General features: G+C 50.8%; 2 protein-coding genes across 5 annotated transcripts; one reads left to right on the top strand and one right to left on the bottom strand.

Annotated features, from left to right (window-relative positions):
• Positions 1–1,580: 1,580 nt before the first annotated feature.
• Positions 1,581–11,850, top strand: ZNF771 (zinc finger protein 771). 4 transcript variants are annotated; one of them, XM_034988874.1, is made up of 3 exons: positions 1,581–1,641; positions 2,296–2,443; positions 8,874–11,850. In XM_034988874.1, the coding sequence occupies exons 2-3, from the start codon at positions 2,303–2,305 to the stop codon at positions 9,684–9,686; spliced, it is 954 nt and encodes a 317-aa protein (XP_034844765.1). In that variant the 5' UTR covers positions 1,581–1,641; positions 2,296–2,302; the 3' UTR covers positions 9,687–11,850. The 4 variants fall into 4 exon arrangements, with proteins under 4 accessions (XP_034844765.1, XP_034844764.1, XP_034844766.1 ...); XM_034988873.1 differs by lacking the exon at positions 1,581–1,641 and adding an exon at positions 1,865–1,941; XM_034988875.1 differs by lacking the exon at positions 1,581–1,641 and adding an exon at positions 1,968–2,046.
• A 30-nt stretch (positions 11,851–11,880) lies between these two features.
• DCTPP1 (dCTP pyrophosphatase 1) lies at positions 11,881–14,972 on the bottom strand. Its single transcript, XM_034988876.1, has 3 exons — positions 14,816–14,972; positions 13,975–14,085; positions 11,881–12,376 (listed from the first exon to the last, which is right to left on the bottom strand). Exons 1-3 carry the CDS (start codon positions 14,914–14,916, stop codon positions 12,076–12,078), a joined length of 513 nt encoding a protein of 170 aa, XP_034844767.1. The 5' UTR covers positions 14,917–14,972; the 3' UTR covers positions 11,881–12,075.
• Between the last annotated feature and the right edge of the window lie 1,037 nt (positions 14,973–16,009).

Here is a 16,009-nt window from a genome sequence, read left to right as displayed (position 1 = left end):
ATCTCAGGGTTATGTATAAGGATCTGGGCTCCATGCTCAGCAGGGAGTCTGCTTGAGATTCTCTCTCTCCCTTTTCCTCAGCCCCTCCTTCCCCTCTCTTGCTCCGTCTCATAAATGAATGAATAAATAAATAAATAAACAAGAAAGAAAGCCCCAAACCATACCCATTCTATTGCATCATCTTGCCCTATTAATTTCATTATCTACAATTATCTTGTTGATTTATGTGTTTACATTTTTTACACTCTTAAAAGTGCCGTAGCAGCCAAGATTTTTGTCTGTTTTGTTCACTACTGCATCTCCAATACCTAGAATGGTGCCAGGCACATAGTAGGGCACACACAACCAAAGTGGAGATCTTGAGTGTGAGTATTCAGGCATTTGCCTCCTTTCCTTGCTCTGAGGAAGAGCAAAAGTTTGACCAGATGTAATCCCAACATCCAAATTATGCCCTGGCCTCTGAAAACTGAGACTCAGCTTTGAGTCCTGGCTCTGCCACCAATTTCCTCATGTAATTTCATTTCGGAAAGATAATTTGGTGCAATAGAAAGAGCATGAGCTTTGGAATCTGCTATTTACCAGCTTTGTGACTTTGAGCAAATTACTTAAGTTCTCTAAGCTTGGTTCATTTGTCAGAGGGAGACAATATCATTGATCCCCACAGGGCTGTTATAAAGAGACACAGGGATCACAAGCACTTGCTGAATGTTATTTCTATTTCCTTTCCGAATCTTAGGTGCCCCATTCATAAAATGGGAGAATTGGCTATCTTTTTCTTTCTAAGATCTATTTTTTAAAGATTTTATTTATTTATTTGACAGAGAGAGACACAGCGAGAGAGGGAACACAAGCAGGGGGGAGTGGGAGAGGGAGAAGCAGGCTTCCCGCTGAGCAGGGAGCCCGATGCGGGGCTCGATCCCAGGAGCCGAAGGCAGACGCTTAACGACTGAGCCACCCAGGAGCCCATGGGTATCTTTTTCAAGAGAAGTGGGAAATACAGATCCTTATACAAAATATCCCAATTTTAAAATGTGGGAAATTAAAATGTGTAAAAGGCCTCTATTTCTTAAAACTAATTTTTAAAAGTAAAAATGCCCCGAGGGCCAAACAAGATACTTCTGTGGACTGGATTTGAGCTACTGGATTTGGGCTACTGATTTTCCACGTAGGCTACTGGTTGTCAGGGATGCTACGACAACCCTTACTGTATAACTTGGGCAAATCAGTTTTATCGCCCTCCAGTTCAATTAGCTCATCCGTAAAACGGACCCATCCTTGCGTGGATCAAAGATCAGGTGTGTAAAACGCTTAGCATAACGCTGGCGCACAGTAGGCACAGCACACGGTGAGTGGCAGCGGTAGCTCTGCGGGCTGTCGATTTGGGAAGTGCGCATTCAAAAAGGGCAAGACATCCCAGAGACAAGGAGACTGGGAAGGCGACGCCTGGAAAGGAGAAAAAATGGGAGAGGAAAAAAAGAGGGAAGGGAAGAGGTGAGCAGGCAACAGGGTCCGCCCTCCAGGCGGGGCGCCAGCGAGAGGCCCAGGCCGGGGCGGGAGCGCACGTGGCCTATTTTGGGCGGAGCGGACGCGCCTGGTCGCAGCGGAGACCTCCGAGGCGGCCACAGGAGACGAGCCTTGAAGGTAGGTTACAGCTGGTCTGCGAGGACCTTGGACGCCGGGATGGGGCGGCCCGGGGGTCCCTGGGAGTTGGGGTACAGCCGAAGGCGCCAGATCTGGGCTCGCCACCCTCCCGGGGCAGTTCTGGCCGGACGCCTGGGTCCTCTGGGCCCCTCCCCCCCGGGGGCGGGGTTAGGCGATCTGACCAATGAGCGGCCATTCGCGAGGCCCCGCCCCGCCCCGCCCCCGGAGCCGCGGCCTCGCAGAGTGCCCAACCGCCCGGCGCCCTGGCCAGGGGCCGTGCGAGCTCCGAAGCTGCGACTGGTGAGTGCGCAGCCCCCCAGGGTCTCCGCCCGGATCCCGCCCCCAGCCCGTGCCCTAGAGCTCTGGACCGCTGGCGGGCGCCGGGGAGTGACTCAGCGCGAGGAGGTTGGCGACTTGCTGGGGCTGGAGATTCGAACTGTTCAGGGCCTTGAATGCCGGGATGAGTGCGGAGAACGAGTGTCTTCGGAGCTGGTCCTGGGATCTGGGGCCGGGCTGGGGTGGAGGGAAGAGGGCAGTGCAGGGCGGGGGAAGCCAAGGCTCCTCCGCCTTGCTGGGGTCAGGGCCATGGGGCGGGGAGGCGGGGGGTGGAGGGGGGTGCGAGTCCTGAGCTTTTGACACAACGCCTCGCCCTAGGACCAAGATGCCTGGTGAACAGCAGACAGAGGAGGAGGAAGAGGAAGAGATGCAAGAGGAGATGGTGCTGCTGGTGAAGGGTGAGGAAGATGAGGGTGAGGAGAAGTATGAGGTGGTGAAACTCAAGATCCCCATGGACAACAAGGAGGTACGTGTCCCACACCAGGGGGTTTGGTTACCCTCAAATCTGGTCAGGTCCAGCCTTCCTCAGACAAACCAGCGATCCGGCCCCTACTTTCCTTTGAGTCTTAGACGTAGAATCTCAGGGTTGGTGGCCCATCCTTCTGCCCTACTGCCATCATACAGATGTTAACCTACTGCGCCAGCTGTCTTTGGTTTCCCATGGAGCTTGATGTCTAGCGGGATTGGACTGACAAGTAACCACGCAGCTACAATCCCGTGTGATGGGTGCAGGCACAGGAGGCGTGGAAGCCCGGGGCTGGGAACTGCACGCTTCGGGGTGGGGGGAGGGGTGGTTAGGTAGGCAACAGCAACAGCTGACTCTGAGTAGCATTTGCTATGCACCAGACACTGTTCTAAGTCCTGCAAATCTGGAACGGAGGTAGTATTTCTTCCATTTTACAAGTGAGGAAACTGGACAGTTTGGTGACTGGCCCAAGGCCTTAAAGTTAGTAAAGGGATGACTTAGCTGAGACCAGTGGGGATCTGAGATTTAGAAGGAACGACCGGATTCATTGCTCAGGGAGGTGGGTGGGGCACTGGGAGAAGTGAAGGCAGGTGGTTCAGCCATGCTGTAGCCTGGATGAGAGTAAGGTGGTTGGCAGGCTGGGTGGGACCTCTCCTCTGGGTTTTATCCTGAGGATTTTGAAGGTTTAAAGAGAGGACTTTTAAGGAGATCCGAATAGGAGTTAGAATTCCCTATGGGAGATCCTAAGTGCCACCAGGTATGTTTCCACTTCCCAGAACCTTTTAGGACTCTCACCCCCAGCCAGAGGAGCCCTGAGTCCTATCTGGAGGACTTCTGTTGGGCGGGGTTTCTGGGCCCAGGCTCCCTCTGATTTCTTCCTGCAAGGGGCCAGTTCTCTGGGAAAGACAGTTCTGCTGCCCCCTAGTGGGTGTGTTGGGCCCTAGGGGGAGGGGGCTGGCTGCTTTGGCAACCGGTTCCAGTCAAAATAACTGTTTAGTTCCGTTTTCCTCAGGCCTCCTTGGTCTGTCATCCTAGCACAGCCTGCCTCTTCTGGCTCTGTGGATTCCCTGATCTCCGCCTTTGGCCTACAAGTTAAGAACCCAGACTCCCGGGGCGCGTGGCTGGCTCGGTAGAGCATGTGACTCTTGATCTTGTGGTTGTGGGTTTGAGCCCCAGAGTACTTAAAAAAATAAAATCTTAAAACAAAAAAAAAGAACCCAGACTCCAGAGCTTAGGTGGACTTCCAACTCTATCACCTTCCAGCTGTGTGACCTTGGGTAAGTTTCTTAACCTCTTTGTGGCTCAGTTTCCTCTTTGTAAAAGAGAAATCATAACAGCATCTACTTCTTAAGGTTGTGAGGACTAAATGAGTTAGTACTGAAAAGAGTTAGAACTGTGTCTGGTGCATAATAAACACTATGTAAATATTTGCTGCTGATAGTCATTCTTCTCCCTACGGTTCAGGACCTTGCACTTGGACATCCTTCTTGAGATTTTCAACTCCTTTTTATCAAAGAACTTTCTGGGCTGAACCCTGGGGCTGGGAGTGAACAGGGACACCAACCTGGAGGCCTAGACAGAGGACTGAGGGCAGACAACTCAAGGCAATGGGGAAGGCTTCATGGAGGTGACTTTTGACTTGGTGCTTGAGACGCAGTGGTGATCTGGCAAATGGAGGAGAAAGGGCATCCCAGGAGGAGAAACAGCAAACGCAGAGGCTCAGAGGAGATGAGGCCAGAGAAGTCGGGGTAGCCAGAGAGTAAAATGGCATTGGAATCCAGCATAGGAATTTAGAGCCTCAAATCAGAGGAGGGACATGACTGGATTTTCTATTTAGAAGAATCATTGGCTACTATGGGGAGACCAGGCCAGGGAAGGCTGATAGCCTGCTCTAAGGTTGTGACAGCAGTGGAGAAAAGATGGAGAGAAGGGGATATTTGGGAACCCCAACTGGACTGGCTGGAGGTAAGGATGAGGAGGTGGAGAGCGGGCATGTCTAGTCATCAAAGGTATGTAGGGCTAGAGTCTAAATGGTATCACGTAGCAGTGAAAAGCATTGGTTCAAATCCTAATTCTACCATTTACCAGCTTGGCCTCGGCTTTTTCATCGGTAAAGAGGGGTAATGAAAGTTAAGGTCCTCGAATGCCAGCCTGAGAAGTATCATCTGGGTTACTGGGTCTGGGGGAGGAGGTTGGAATTGAGGATTGCACACAGACACCCTTTGAACATTTAGCACTGTGCCCACAGCATAGCTCATTAATTTGCTGTGTGGTCTCCCTGAGACTCAGTTTCTAAAAATGGTGATCTCGAAAGCTCTTTCCAATGCTGACATTCTGTGACTCCTTGCTATCACCCAGTCCCGTGGCCAGTTGTTGTCCAGAATAGACCTGAATTATGCGCATTCGGGCCGGAGTATCCTCTCACTGCCTGTCAAAATCTAGTCTATCTTTAATGAGTAGAAAATATTTTCTCAGAGGGCTCTATACACATCCAATTCTGTCTCTCTTTGTTTAAACCCTTGAGTGGTTTCCTGTTTCCTTCAGGATAAAGTCTCAGCTCCTAAGCCTGGCATTCAAAGCTACTCACCGTCCGACCTCACATCTTGGCTTATCTCTAATCACTCAGTACCCATCCCATGCCCTGACTTCAAACACACCCAACCCTTTCTCATCTCTAAGACTTTGCCCATGTGGTCTTTCCGCCTGTAAAACCCTCTTCACCTTTTCCACCTGCTTTCTCCAGGAGTAGCTCTTCTCTCTTCTAGATCAGGTTTCTTCACTTTTGACATGCATACAAATCACCTGGTATCTTGTTAAAATGAAGATTTTGATTCTGCAGGTCTGGGGTCGGCCTTGAGATTCTGCATTTCTAGCAAGTTCATAGTGATGCTGATGTTGCTGATCTGTGGACCACAATTCCTGTAGCAAGAGAATAGGGTTGTTATTTTATACTTTGTACCAAAAAAGGGAGATCCTGACTGCTAAAAGAGCCTAGGGGAGGGAGACAAGTTGTGTAGGTGATCTCTCAACTTGCCAATGACAGAGAATTGCATCATGGCTAAGAGAATGGGTATTTTGGACAAGGACGGACTCTCAGTTCCAACCCTGGCTCTGCCATTGATGAGCTGTAGGGCCTTGGGTAATCACTTTACTGCTGAGTCTTATTTCCTTGTTCAAAAATGGAGCAGATAGTACCACAAAAGAAAGGGTTGTGAGAGTTTAAAACAAGAACATGGGTGAAAAGCACTTAGCACAGTTCCCGGCACATAGTGAATCCTCAATGAATGGTAGCTGTTGTTCTTAATTTAGGAAAGTAATGGCTAGGGGGAACAGACATGTTTGCCCTGATTTAAAAAAACAAAACCTAAGCAGGAAGACAAAATCACAAACTTCAAATACTTGGATTTTCCTGTTATGATATTACATTGATTGTATACTCATAGTACCTCTTGTTATAGTACAAATACTGTTCTAATATTTGAGTCTACTAGCTGTAGATTTAAGACGTAGAAGGGCCTTTAATGATCTCCTAGCCTGGTATTTGCCAAGCTTCAGTGACATGTATATTGCCCACCTGTTGTGCTCATTTATTTACTGCTTTTCTTCAGATAGATTCACATCGTTTTGCTAAATAAACCTGCCTTCATCTACACGATATTGATGGAACTGTGGGTTTCATGTGATCTATTGTTTTTCTAATGTCCATGAAAATAAATACATAATGATTATAATAAGATAGTTTTCCTGCATAACACCTAGAGTCCTCTTGCATCTTGTGGTGTGCATGCTTCAAGTCGGGAAATTTTTATCTCACCTAGCCTACCTCGCCTTCCTCGGGACACTGAGGCAGGGGAAGGGAGTGACTTGCCTGGGGTCTTAATGAGCTAGACCCTGGCTCAGTTGGTAGAACATGTGACTCTTGATCTCATGTATTTGAGGGTCACGTGTTTGAGCCTCACGTTGAGATTACTAAAAAAATATATATATATTCTTCCTGGGGCATCCAAGGCCCCTTGTCCTGAAGCTGGAGATACTAAGGCTACTCGTGTGAAGAATTCCTTTCTCATAAGTCAGTGAACCCAGCATAAGGAAGCCCTCAGGCTCGTCAAAGTCATCTTACAGAAGGGTGCCAAAGAAAAATGGGCCAGAAAAATGTAAATATAATGAGAAAAATTCTCTCCACAATGGCTGACGTGTTGAAATAAAGCCAATAGATGTCAAAACCAGGGCAAGATTGGAAAGTATTACCTTGAATTCATACTGTGCCAAACCTGCTGTGGGGAGTTTCTTGATTTAAAGTATCAAGTTGTATTTTAACCTTGAATCCCCCTTGGAGAGCACCAGGGACTTGGAGTCCAGCCTCTGTCACATCTTGGCTATTCTAGTGTGGGGAAGTAAGTGTAGCCTACTGGGAAAGGGTGAGTGCTCTAGAGTCAGTCCCGACTCCCCCTGGCTTTGTGAATATAATCTCAATGAGCCTCTGTTTTCCCAATTCAAAAGATAACACCCGATTCAAGGGGGTGACATGAAGCTTTAATACGGTAATGTACATAAAATAGCACTGTCAAAGCCTTACAGTGTAATGTTATCACCGTTATCACTATAAATACTGTTTAAAGCAGAGTTCCCATGGCTGGTCACTAATTTCCCAAACTGCCTTGTTTTCCAGTTTCTGAGTTGGTTACCGAAAAGCTGCCTTTTTATAAAGGATCTTGAAGGACTTGAAGTTGCCCTCCTTGCAACTTCAGAAAGAAAAGAGCCTTACTATTCCTTGTCACTCCCCTCTCTTAACAGTTTCCTTATCTATAAAATGAGAATAGTAATAACTACTTTGTGGAGATTGAATGTGGGGAGAAGCTAACACTGTCTTGTCCTTAATATGTGCCAGGTATTTCATTTGGTCTTGAATTAATGTGCCTGTCTGGTTCACGGTAGGTGTTCAATATATCACTTTTGCTAGGATGAGCATTCTCTTTTCTAAGAAGAGAGCAACGTGCCCCCAGTATTCCTCTTCACTCTGCTGTTAGTACAAAATGTTTTCTCTTCCCCTGCCTCTTACAAAACATTTCTTTTCTTTTTTGGATTTTATCTCTAGAGGCTCAGACCTCATGAAACCAGCTCATTTTCAAAATTTTCCATTTCAGGCCTTGCTTCACAACTTAAAAAATGATAGGTGCTTGCTCTGAAAAGTTTATTAAAGACTCTGGACCCGGTCCCGGCCTGGCTTCTAAGACACCATGCCCTCCTGGCTCTCCTGCCTCATTAACTGCTCCTGCTCAGTCTTTGCTGGCTGCCCATCTTGTTGCCTCAGGTTCTCTCTGCCCATTACTGGGGTGATCTCATCCGGACTCAGCTTTAAAAACCATTGATAGGCTGACAGCTTCCCAATTAACATCTCCAAGCATAGGCCTCTTTCTGCTCCAGATGTGTCCAGGAAAACTGCAGATATGCTCCAAAACAAATTTCACTTACCACCTTGCTTCTCCCACTGCCCTCATCTCTGCAGATGGCCACTCTACCTTTGCAGTGGCCGAACTCAAAATCCTTGGAGTCATTTTGACTCCTCTCTTTCATTACACCGCCTATCCAATCTATTATCCAATCGGTTGTCTCAAACTGCAAAATACATCCAGAAGCAGACCACCTTCACTTTCCACCTGTCACCTGGGTCTGAGCCACTTCTCTTCAGAGATGGCGGCAGTACAAGTAGCCTCCTCACTGGGCTCCTGCTTCTGCCCTCTCCCCTCCTTTCTGTTCTCAACTCCAGCAACCCGAGGGTAACTTTTAAAACGAGTCTGATCTGTTCAGATCCCTGCTCCAAACCATCTGACATCTCTATTGCTTCCCCATCTCATTCATATTACTTGGCCCTAAGCTAAGAGATCCCCTCCAAGACCACCCCATCCATCACTCTATCCCTCAAGCATTCTGCTTTAGGCACTTTTTCATGCCATTCCTGGAACTCAACAGGCAAACTCCCCGCAGGGCCTTGCTGGTCCCTCTGTAGCCTGCTCTCTCACCTCCTTTAAGTCTTTGCTCCCGTTGTATCAGTAAGATTTCTTAGCAATCCTATTTAAATGTGCAGCACCCACTCCCTGCCCCAATACCAGCACTCTTTATCCATTTTTCCGGAAGCAGTTTTTTTTTTTAATTTAAGGTTGAATCCCCAGTGCCTAAGCAGAGTCCGGCACATTGTACGCGTTCAATAAATATGTCGAATTAACGAATTGCTAGAATGACACTAGGCCTTGTGATACATGCGTTAACATACTATCTCATTTAAAGCGCACAACCGCCCCGAGGCGGGCACCGCCGCTTTTTCTATTTTACAACGGGGAACTGAGAGGCTGCAGCTTGCGGACACCCCGGCCTCCGGCTCCCGCGCCCGGCTGTCAGGGCTGACGTGTCCCCCCTCCCCCTCTCCCCGCAGGTCCCGAGCGAGGCGCCAGCGCCGTCGGCCGACCCGGCGCGCCCACACGCGTGCCCGGACTGCGGCCGCGCCTTCGCGCGCCGCTCCACGCTGGCCAAGCACGCACGCACGCACACGGGCGAGCGGCCCTTCGCGTGCACCGAGTGCGGCCGGCGCTTCTCGCAGAAGTCGGCGCTGACCAAACACGGCCGCACGCACACGGGCGAGCGGCCCTACGAGTGCCCCGAGTGCGACAAGCGCTTCTCGGCCGCCTCGAACCTGCGGCAGCACCGGCGGCGCCACACGGGCGAGAAGCCGTACGCATGCGCGCACTGCGGCCGCCGCTTCGCGCAGAGCTCCAATTACGCGCAGCACCTGCGCGTGCACACGGGCGAGAAGCCGTACGCGTGCCCGGACTGCGGACGCGCCTTCGGCGGCAGCTCGTGCCTGGCGCGCCACCGACGCACGCACACGGGCGAGAGGCCGTACGCATGCGCCGACTGCGGCACGCGCTTCGCGCAGAGTTCGGCGCTGGCCAAGCACCGGCGCGTACACACGGGCGAGAAGCCGCACCGCTGCGCCGTGTGCGGCCGCCGCTTCGGCCACCGCTCCAACCTGGCGGAGCATGCGCGCACGCACACGGGCGAGCGGCCCTACCCGTGCGCGGAGTGCGGCCGGCGCTTCCGTCTCAGTTCGCACTTCATCCGCCACCGTCGCGCGCACATGCGGCGCCGTCTCTATATCTGCGCCGGCTGCGGCCGGGACTTCAAGCTACCCCCTGGCGCCACGGCCGCCACTGCCACCGAGCGCTGCCCAGAGTGCGAGGGCAGCTGAGCCGCCGTTCTTGTCGCCGCGGGGTTGCGAGCGTCCGGCTTGTGGGGGGAGTGGGGGCGGACACGCCGGGACCGCCGACCTGGGGCCGCATTAACCAGGACCTCCCTGGCTCACCACCAGGGGCTGGGAAAGGGTGGGATGGCAGGCCTGGCTGCCTTGGAACTGGGAGGCAGGGAGAATCCCCTCACTGGGAACCCTGGAAACAGTGCCCACTCCCCGCTCACTACAACCCCTTGACCCGTGTTAGTGAATAAAGTATTATATCCTCGCCCCTCCTGTGCCTGTGAGTGAGGCGGCGGGGGGAAGGAGGAAAGTTGGCGTCTTACCCAGGCTTAAGAGACTTGAATTAGGGAGCCAAGTGGGGCAATAGGCCCAAAGGGGTTCCCTGAACTGGCTTTTTATGTGTGGGGGGAGTCCTCATAACTTCAGGTCTGGAAGGGTCCACAAATACAGCATATTCTGGTCAGGCAGCCGCTGCATTGTTCAGTGAGCAGGCATGAACTTCCTTCTAGGAGAGATGGGCTGACTTCATTTCTTAACTTGGATGCCAACGTGTGGTGTCAGGAGGGCACAGGATGAGGAGCAGGACAGGAATTGAAGGCAATTCTTACACCCCAATCTGGACACGTTGAGTGTGAGGTAAACGCAGAGGAGTCAGAGAGGTGACTGGAAATAATAGCTTGGGGATTGCAGGTCTGGAGTGCATGATACCCCTTCTAGAAGAGGGTATCCAAGGAAAGTCTGTGAAAGAACAGCCAGAGCTGGAAAGAAAACAGAAGCGTCCTGTCTGGGAAATCTAAAGGAAAGTGTTTCACGGAGGGAGTGGTCACTCTGTTAGATGCTGTATCTGTAGCTCAGGGAAAGTGGTGAGAGGAGGAGTGGGGGTGAAAGCCATCCTTGAGTGGATGAGAGCATAAATAGGAGAATGAGGAAGCCTAGTGGATGGATGTAGACAACCCATTTTAAGAGGCTTGGCTGTGAAAAGCAAGAGGGAAATGGCTGGAGGTTTGTTGGGTTTGTCTGGTGAGTAGGGAAGAAACTTGATTATGTGTTATATATGCTGGTGGCAGAGCTGATAGAAAGGAAGAGAAGTTGGTTATATAGAAGAGAGGGGAGGTAACTCATCATGGAGAGGACATACGATAAGAGACCAGTAAGGATAAGGTTCCTGCTGTCACTAGTAGGGAGAGGAAAGGTGGGTTTTGGAATACAAAGCTGAAGCAGTTCTAATCGGCAGTGTTTTCCCTGGCAAGTAAGAGGTCACTGGTTAAGAGGGAGTGAGGTCATTAGTAAAAGGAATGAGACCAGTAAAGAGGAATGCCTCATTTTACTATTGTGGAATTAGGCTCATGGGGGCGGCAAAAGTAGTTCGGAGGGTTTTCCCCGGCATTACTCCGCACTGTGAGGGAGGTAGGCCGTGGGTATCCCCGAAAGGGAAGTGATGTGCCTGAGGTCACACAAGGGGTAAATCATACCCAACACTATAGGTGCAAGTGGCAATTGGCCTTGGGAGGACAGGGGAGGAGGTAAGGGGCCCTCTCCAAGATGAGAGGAATCTCTCTGTTCTCCACGTCTGACACTTGACCCTAATTTGTGATGAGGGCCCAGGGAGAGGAGCATTAGGCTCTCACAGGGTTGGGGTCCTGATGGACAAAGATGGGCTTTAGGCCCAGGACCCTCTTAACTGTTGACATTTCCTGCTCTGGGCCCCTGACAGTTTTGAGTTGAATAAGCAAACAGATAACTGCAAACTTAGAAAGTCCCTCCTATATGCCAGGCACTGTCCTAAGCACTCTACTTAAAAACAACTTAAACCTTACAACCCTATAAGGTAGATACCATTATTTTAATTTTAGATGAGGAAACCAAGGCGCAGAAAGATTTAAGTAATTTGATGAACGTCATCCAGCTCGTAATTATCAAAGATGGCATTTGAACCCAGATAGCTTGGCTCCAGAATCTGGGCCCTTAACCAATGCTACATATAGCCTCCAGTCCCCTTTAGAGGCCCAGAAGGGCTAAGGGAATTGCATGACATCAAACGGGGATCTTGCCAGAAATCCACTCTCTCTGCCCTGTAGGTGGGAGGTATACTAGAGAAACATGGCAGCTGGGCTCAGAGGCATCCCTGGTGCCCTTCTCCAGTACCTGCTGAGATAGAGCCTCCCCAGTCCCTCCAGGAAGAATCTAGAAGTTGCTAACCAAAACTTTTATTGAGAGTGAAAAATACCAGGAGGCTGTCTTCTGGAGGTTCTTGGGCCTCAGACCTTACGAAGTAGGGCCCCCAGGCCCCTGATCTGTTAGGAAAAGACTAGAACAAGGTCCCACGGCCAGGCCACTCTCTGCTTCTCAGATGCCATGCTGAGTTGCAAGTCCTGTGCCCGTGTTTCTAGGTTGAGGCCTGGCCTGTGGACTCACAGTCAAGGTCTGCAGGCCCCACAGCTTGGTCTTCAGAGGTGGCCCCATGGGGCAAGTCTGTATACTTGAGGGCAGAGCCGCGGGACAGATGTGCTGGGTAGCGCCGACGGTTGAGGTCCATCTTGGAGAGCACCGCTTGGGGCAGATCCACATGGCAGCGGGCTGCTAACGCTACCAGGTAGATGAGGACGTCACTAAGCTCTTCTTGAAGGGCTGCCCGTTCCCTGGGGGGCCAGGCTTGGGGGCCAGGCTCCTCATCAGGCTTCCACTGACTGGGGGCAGAACACACAGATGCTAGCTAAGACGATGGGCTCCGCCTCTCTTAGGAGAACCCCAGTCCTTGCAACAACGCACTCCCATGTCTTAGGAAGTTCCTTCAAGGACAACTCAACCCACCTGGGCCCCAGGCACAACTCAACCCTCCTGGGCCCCAGGCAGAGTCAGGGTGGGGAAGAGACCCCAGCAGATGATTCATCCAGACCTCTGTGTCCCAACCTGAGCCAAGGACTGGCCAAGAGAACATTTCACTCATTAAGACCCAATTCTACTTCTCTCCAGCCCCAGCCACTGCGACTCCAGACTAATCCCCAGACCTGGACCACTGGGAAAGCTTTTGCTAACTCACCTTCTACTCTTGCCCAGTACCATCTTTTAAACCTACAAATTACATTTTGTCCCTCCGCTGCTAAAATTTCCCCAACTGTACTTGGAATAAGATCCAAACTCCTGGATTTTGGGCACCTGGGTGGCTCAGTCGTTAAGCATCTGCCTTCGGCTCGGGTCATGATCCCAGGGTCCTTCCCTGCAGGAAGCCTGCTTCTCCCTCTCCCGCTCCCCCTGCTTGTGTTCCCTCTCTCGCTGTGTCTCTCTCTGTCAAATAAATAAATAAAATCTTTTTTAAAAATAAAATTAGTTTATTTATTGTTACTCTCCTTCTACTGTGAAGGCAAGAACCATGTCTTTTTTTCCCCCCAAAGATACTATTTTTAAGTCATCTCTACACCCAATGAGGGGCTCGAACTCACAACCCTGGGATCAAGAGTTGCTCCCACTGACTGGGCCAGCCAGGAGCCCCAGGAACCTATCTTGTTCAAGGCTTCATTCTAGAAGCCCTAGCACATAGCTGATGCTCATATATCTGTAATGAATGAATGGCTTGCCCTCACACTTATCTCTGTGCTCTCATTTCTCCATCCCCAAAGTGACTGCCTTGGTTTAGGCCTGCCTTACCACCTCTTGCCTGATCTGTATCAGCCTCCTCATAGGTCTCCCCTGCCCCAATTCTCTTGCTGACCCAATCCACCCTGCAGAAAGGGATCTTTCTACCACTCAAATCTGGTCAGGTCTTCTGTCCAAACTCCATCACTTCCTAACTCCAGCTCTGTCACTCTGGGTTCATATTGCCACCCCTCTATTCCACAGCCCCATCACTCGTTCTATAGGTATCTACTGCCTTTCGTGCACCAGGCACATGGGACACGGCAGACAACAAAACAGATACAAAATCCTTGCTCTCCCTTGAAAAGCTTACCCTGAAGGAGTCTCAGAATCTCCCTAAATTTAACTTGCCCTTTCCCACTTCACTGCCTTTGCAAATGATTCTCAAGGCTGGAATGCCACTGGGAGGTAGGTCTTCTAAAGAACACCCTCCTTTCCACCCCAGAGGCTGCCACCATCCCTTATGACCTGGGCCTGCCTTGCTGTTTTCACACCTTTCTTTCCCAGAAGACTGGGATGCCCCAAGAGGGCAGGGACAGCTGAGTCCTCTCTATCCCCAGGTACAGAGCCCAGCATGGATAGTTAATGATCAGATAAATGTTCCCCTCCCACATAACACACAGACTGTTCCAAGAAGACTTCATCTACTCACAAGAGCTCCGCCAACTCCCCGACTTCCCCCACCAAGGCCAGCAGGAGGTTCCGAGGCTGGTGGAACTGGCCCCAGTCTCGTTCAGCAGCAAACTCCGCATGGAGGCGGCGGCTGAAATAGAAGAAAAGTGTGGAAGTCCTGGTTCCAGGGTTAGAGAACCCAAGAGAAGACACAGCCCAGGCAGGCATCTCAGTGATATGCAATGGGGGCATAAATATCAGGGGTTCGGCAACGAATTCCTTGGATGGCCTTAAGCAAATCATTTCTTCTCTTTGGGACTTGGACTCCTCGTCTATAAAGTGGGTGCGCCCTACACAGACCCTCAACTCTATGGAACACTAACAATACCCTCTTTTCCATTATTCCACCTCTTGCTGCTGCTTCTGCAGTTTCCTCCACCTGAGGAAGAGTCCTCTCTCTGCATATCGAAATCCTACCGATTTTACAAAAGTGCAGCTCCAGGGACACTTCCCCCTAAGAAGCCCTCCTTGATTTCCTCCAGCAAAAATAATATCACCCACCTCTCAGCACTGCATTTGCCCCGTCCTACCACCCACTCCTGGAGGGCAGGGGCCGGGCAGAAGCAGCATCAGAAGTAGCAGCCCAATTTCCCCGAGGCTGGTTCTGGTATTACTCACCGGGCGTCACCATTTCCCCTGCCTTTGGTGGGCATCACTAAGCCCATTTTGCAGATAAGGAGGTTAGATGACTTGCCCGAGATCAGCCAGCCGAGCGGGGACCCCAGCATAGCTGCTAGCCTTCTTCCAGACCACGTGGAGGACCCACCCCAGTAGGAGGGAGAAAGGGGGCGACCTCCCCAGGCCGGGCGGGGACGGCTTACATGTCCTCGAGCGTGGGCTCCGGGCTGAAGCTGAAGGGGCCGGCAGCAGCAGTGCCGTCTCCCCCCGTGTCCCCACGCGCGTCCCCATTCGCCCGAGACATGCCGCCCACCACGCAGCAGTCGGGATGCCCTGAACAACTCCGCGCCAAGCTCGGAACCCGCCTCCAAGGCCCCTGACCAATCACAGGCGATCACGACTACTTCCCGGGGCGGAGCCGCAGGAAAGACCAATTACTTCCGTGGACTTTACTGCAGCCCGCCCTTTACCCCGCGGCGTCGGATTCTTCAGTCTCTGCCGGTAGCATCTTAAAGGTATAGAGACCAGATTCGACCGCGAAGAGACAATGGACAGAGGGCGAGGAGGGTGCAGGCGCGTCGCTTCTCTTGTGGGCGCCAGATGGCGCCAAAGAGAAATGACGGAGCAGGGAAGGGGGTGGGGCGCTCCGTGGAAAACCCCAGAAAGGGAGGGTTTAAGCAAGTAAGGGAAATTTATTATAATGATACAAGAATGTCTCCAGGATATAGGAACTAGGGTAACCGTTCTAAGCATTTTACATATTTAATCCTCACACCAACCCTATGAGGTAGGTAATATCGTCATCCCCATTTTACAGGTAAGGAAACAGAGATTGAGTAATTTAACTCAACGGCTGATAAGGTGGTAGCCAGGTTTCAGTTCTAGGCAATTTGGTTTCAGAGTCTGTTTTTTTAACCCCTACCCTATATTGCCTCAAATGATGATAAGTACAATGGAAAAAAAAAAATTATTTAAACACTTTGAAAAGTGGGGGCAAGTTAGATTGCATGATCCAGGGAAGATGGGGTAAGCATTGTTGGTTAGCAGCTCAACTGCCTTTTCCCCTCCTGCATTCTTGCATAACCGTGATTTTATTCTGGTGTTCACCCTCCTGTACTTGATTGATCATGCGGCCCCATTGCCCTGGCCTGATCAGTTTATGGGTGAGTATATGGCCTAGTTCTTGACAATGAGAAGTTAGGAAGTCTGTTGGAGACTTCTGGGAAAGATTCTCAGTTCTTTTGTTAAAAGATCACAGGATGTTTCTACCTTTAGATGTTAGTATGTGAAGAAATCTTTGTGTGGAGGGCTAGCCCACAAACTGATGGGCAGATAGGAAGATAGGAAGGACCTGGATCTTTGGTAACATTGTTGGGACACTTATTTCCCAGAAAGGT

The sequence above is a fragment of the Mirounga leonina genome, unplaced genomic scaffold, assembly GCF_011800145.1.
Source record: "Mirounga leonina isolate KUSES-001 unplaced genomic scaffold, KU_Mleo_1.0 Mir_454, whole genome shotgun sequence".
NCBI classification, from domain to species: domain Eukaryota; kingdom Metazoa; phylum Chordata; class Mammalia; order Carnivora; family Phocidae; genus Mirounga; species Mirounga leonina.
The sequence above is the reverse complement of the archived record's forward strand: the minus strand, read 5'-3'. Positions and strand labels throughout refer to the sequence as shown.

Bases quoted from the DNA above. Each gene is read 5' to 3' on its own strand.
- ZNF771 (XM_034988872.1), top strand. From the start codon at position 2,102: ATGAGTGCGGAGAACGAGTGTCTTCGGAGCTG. The intron at 2,134-2,295 runs GTCCTGGGATCT...GCCTCGCCCTAG, and splicing joins AACGAGTGTCTTCGGAGCTG to GACCAAGATGCCTGGTGAAC. The intron at 2,444-8,873 runs GTACGTGTCCCA...CTCTCCCCGCAG, and splicing joins TCCCCATGGACAACAAGGAG to GTCCCGAGCGAGGCGCCAGC.
- DCTPP1 (XM_034988876.1), bottom strand. From the start codon at position 14,916: ATGTCTCGGGCGAATGGGGACGCGCGTGGGGACACGGGGGGAGACGGC. The intron at 14,086-14,815 runs GTAAGCCGTCCC...CTTCTATTTCAG, and splicing joins GAGCCCACGCTCGAGGACAT to CCGCCGCCTCCATGCGGAGT. The intron at 12,377-13,974 runs GTGAGTAGATGA...TTCTGCCCCCAG, and splicing joins GGGGAGTTGGCGGAGCTCTT to TCAGTGGAAGCCTGATGAGG.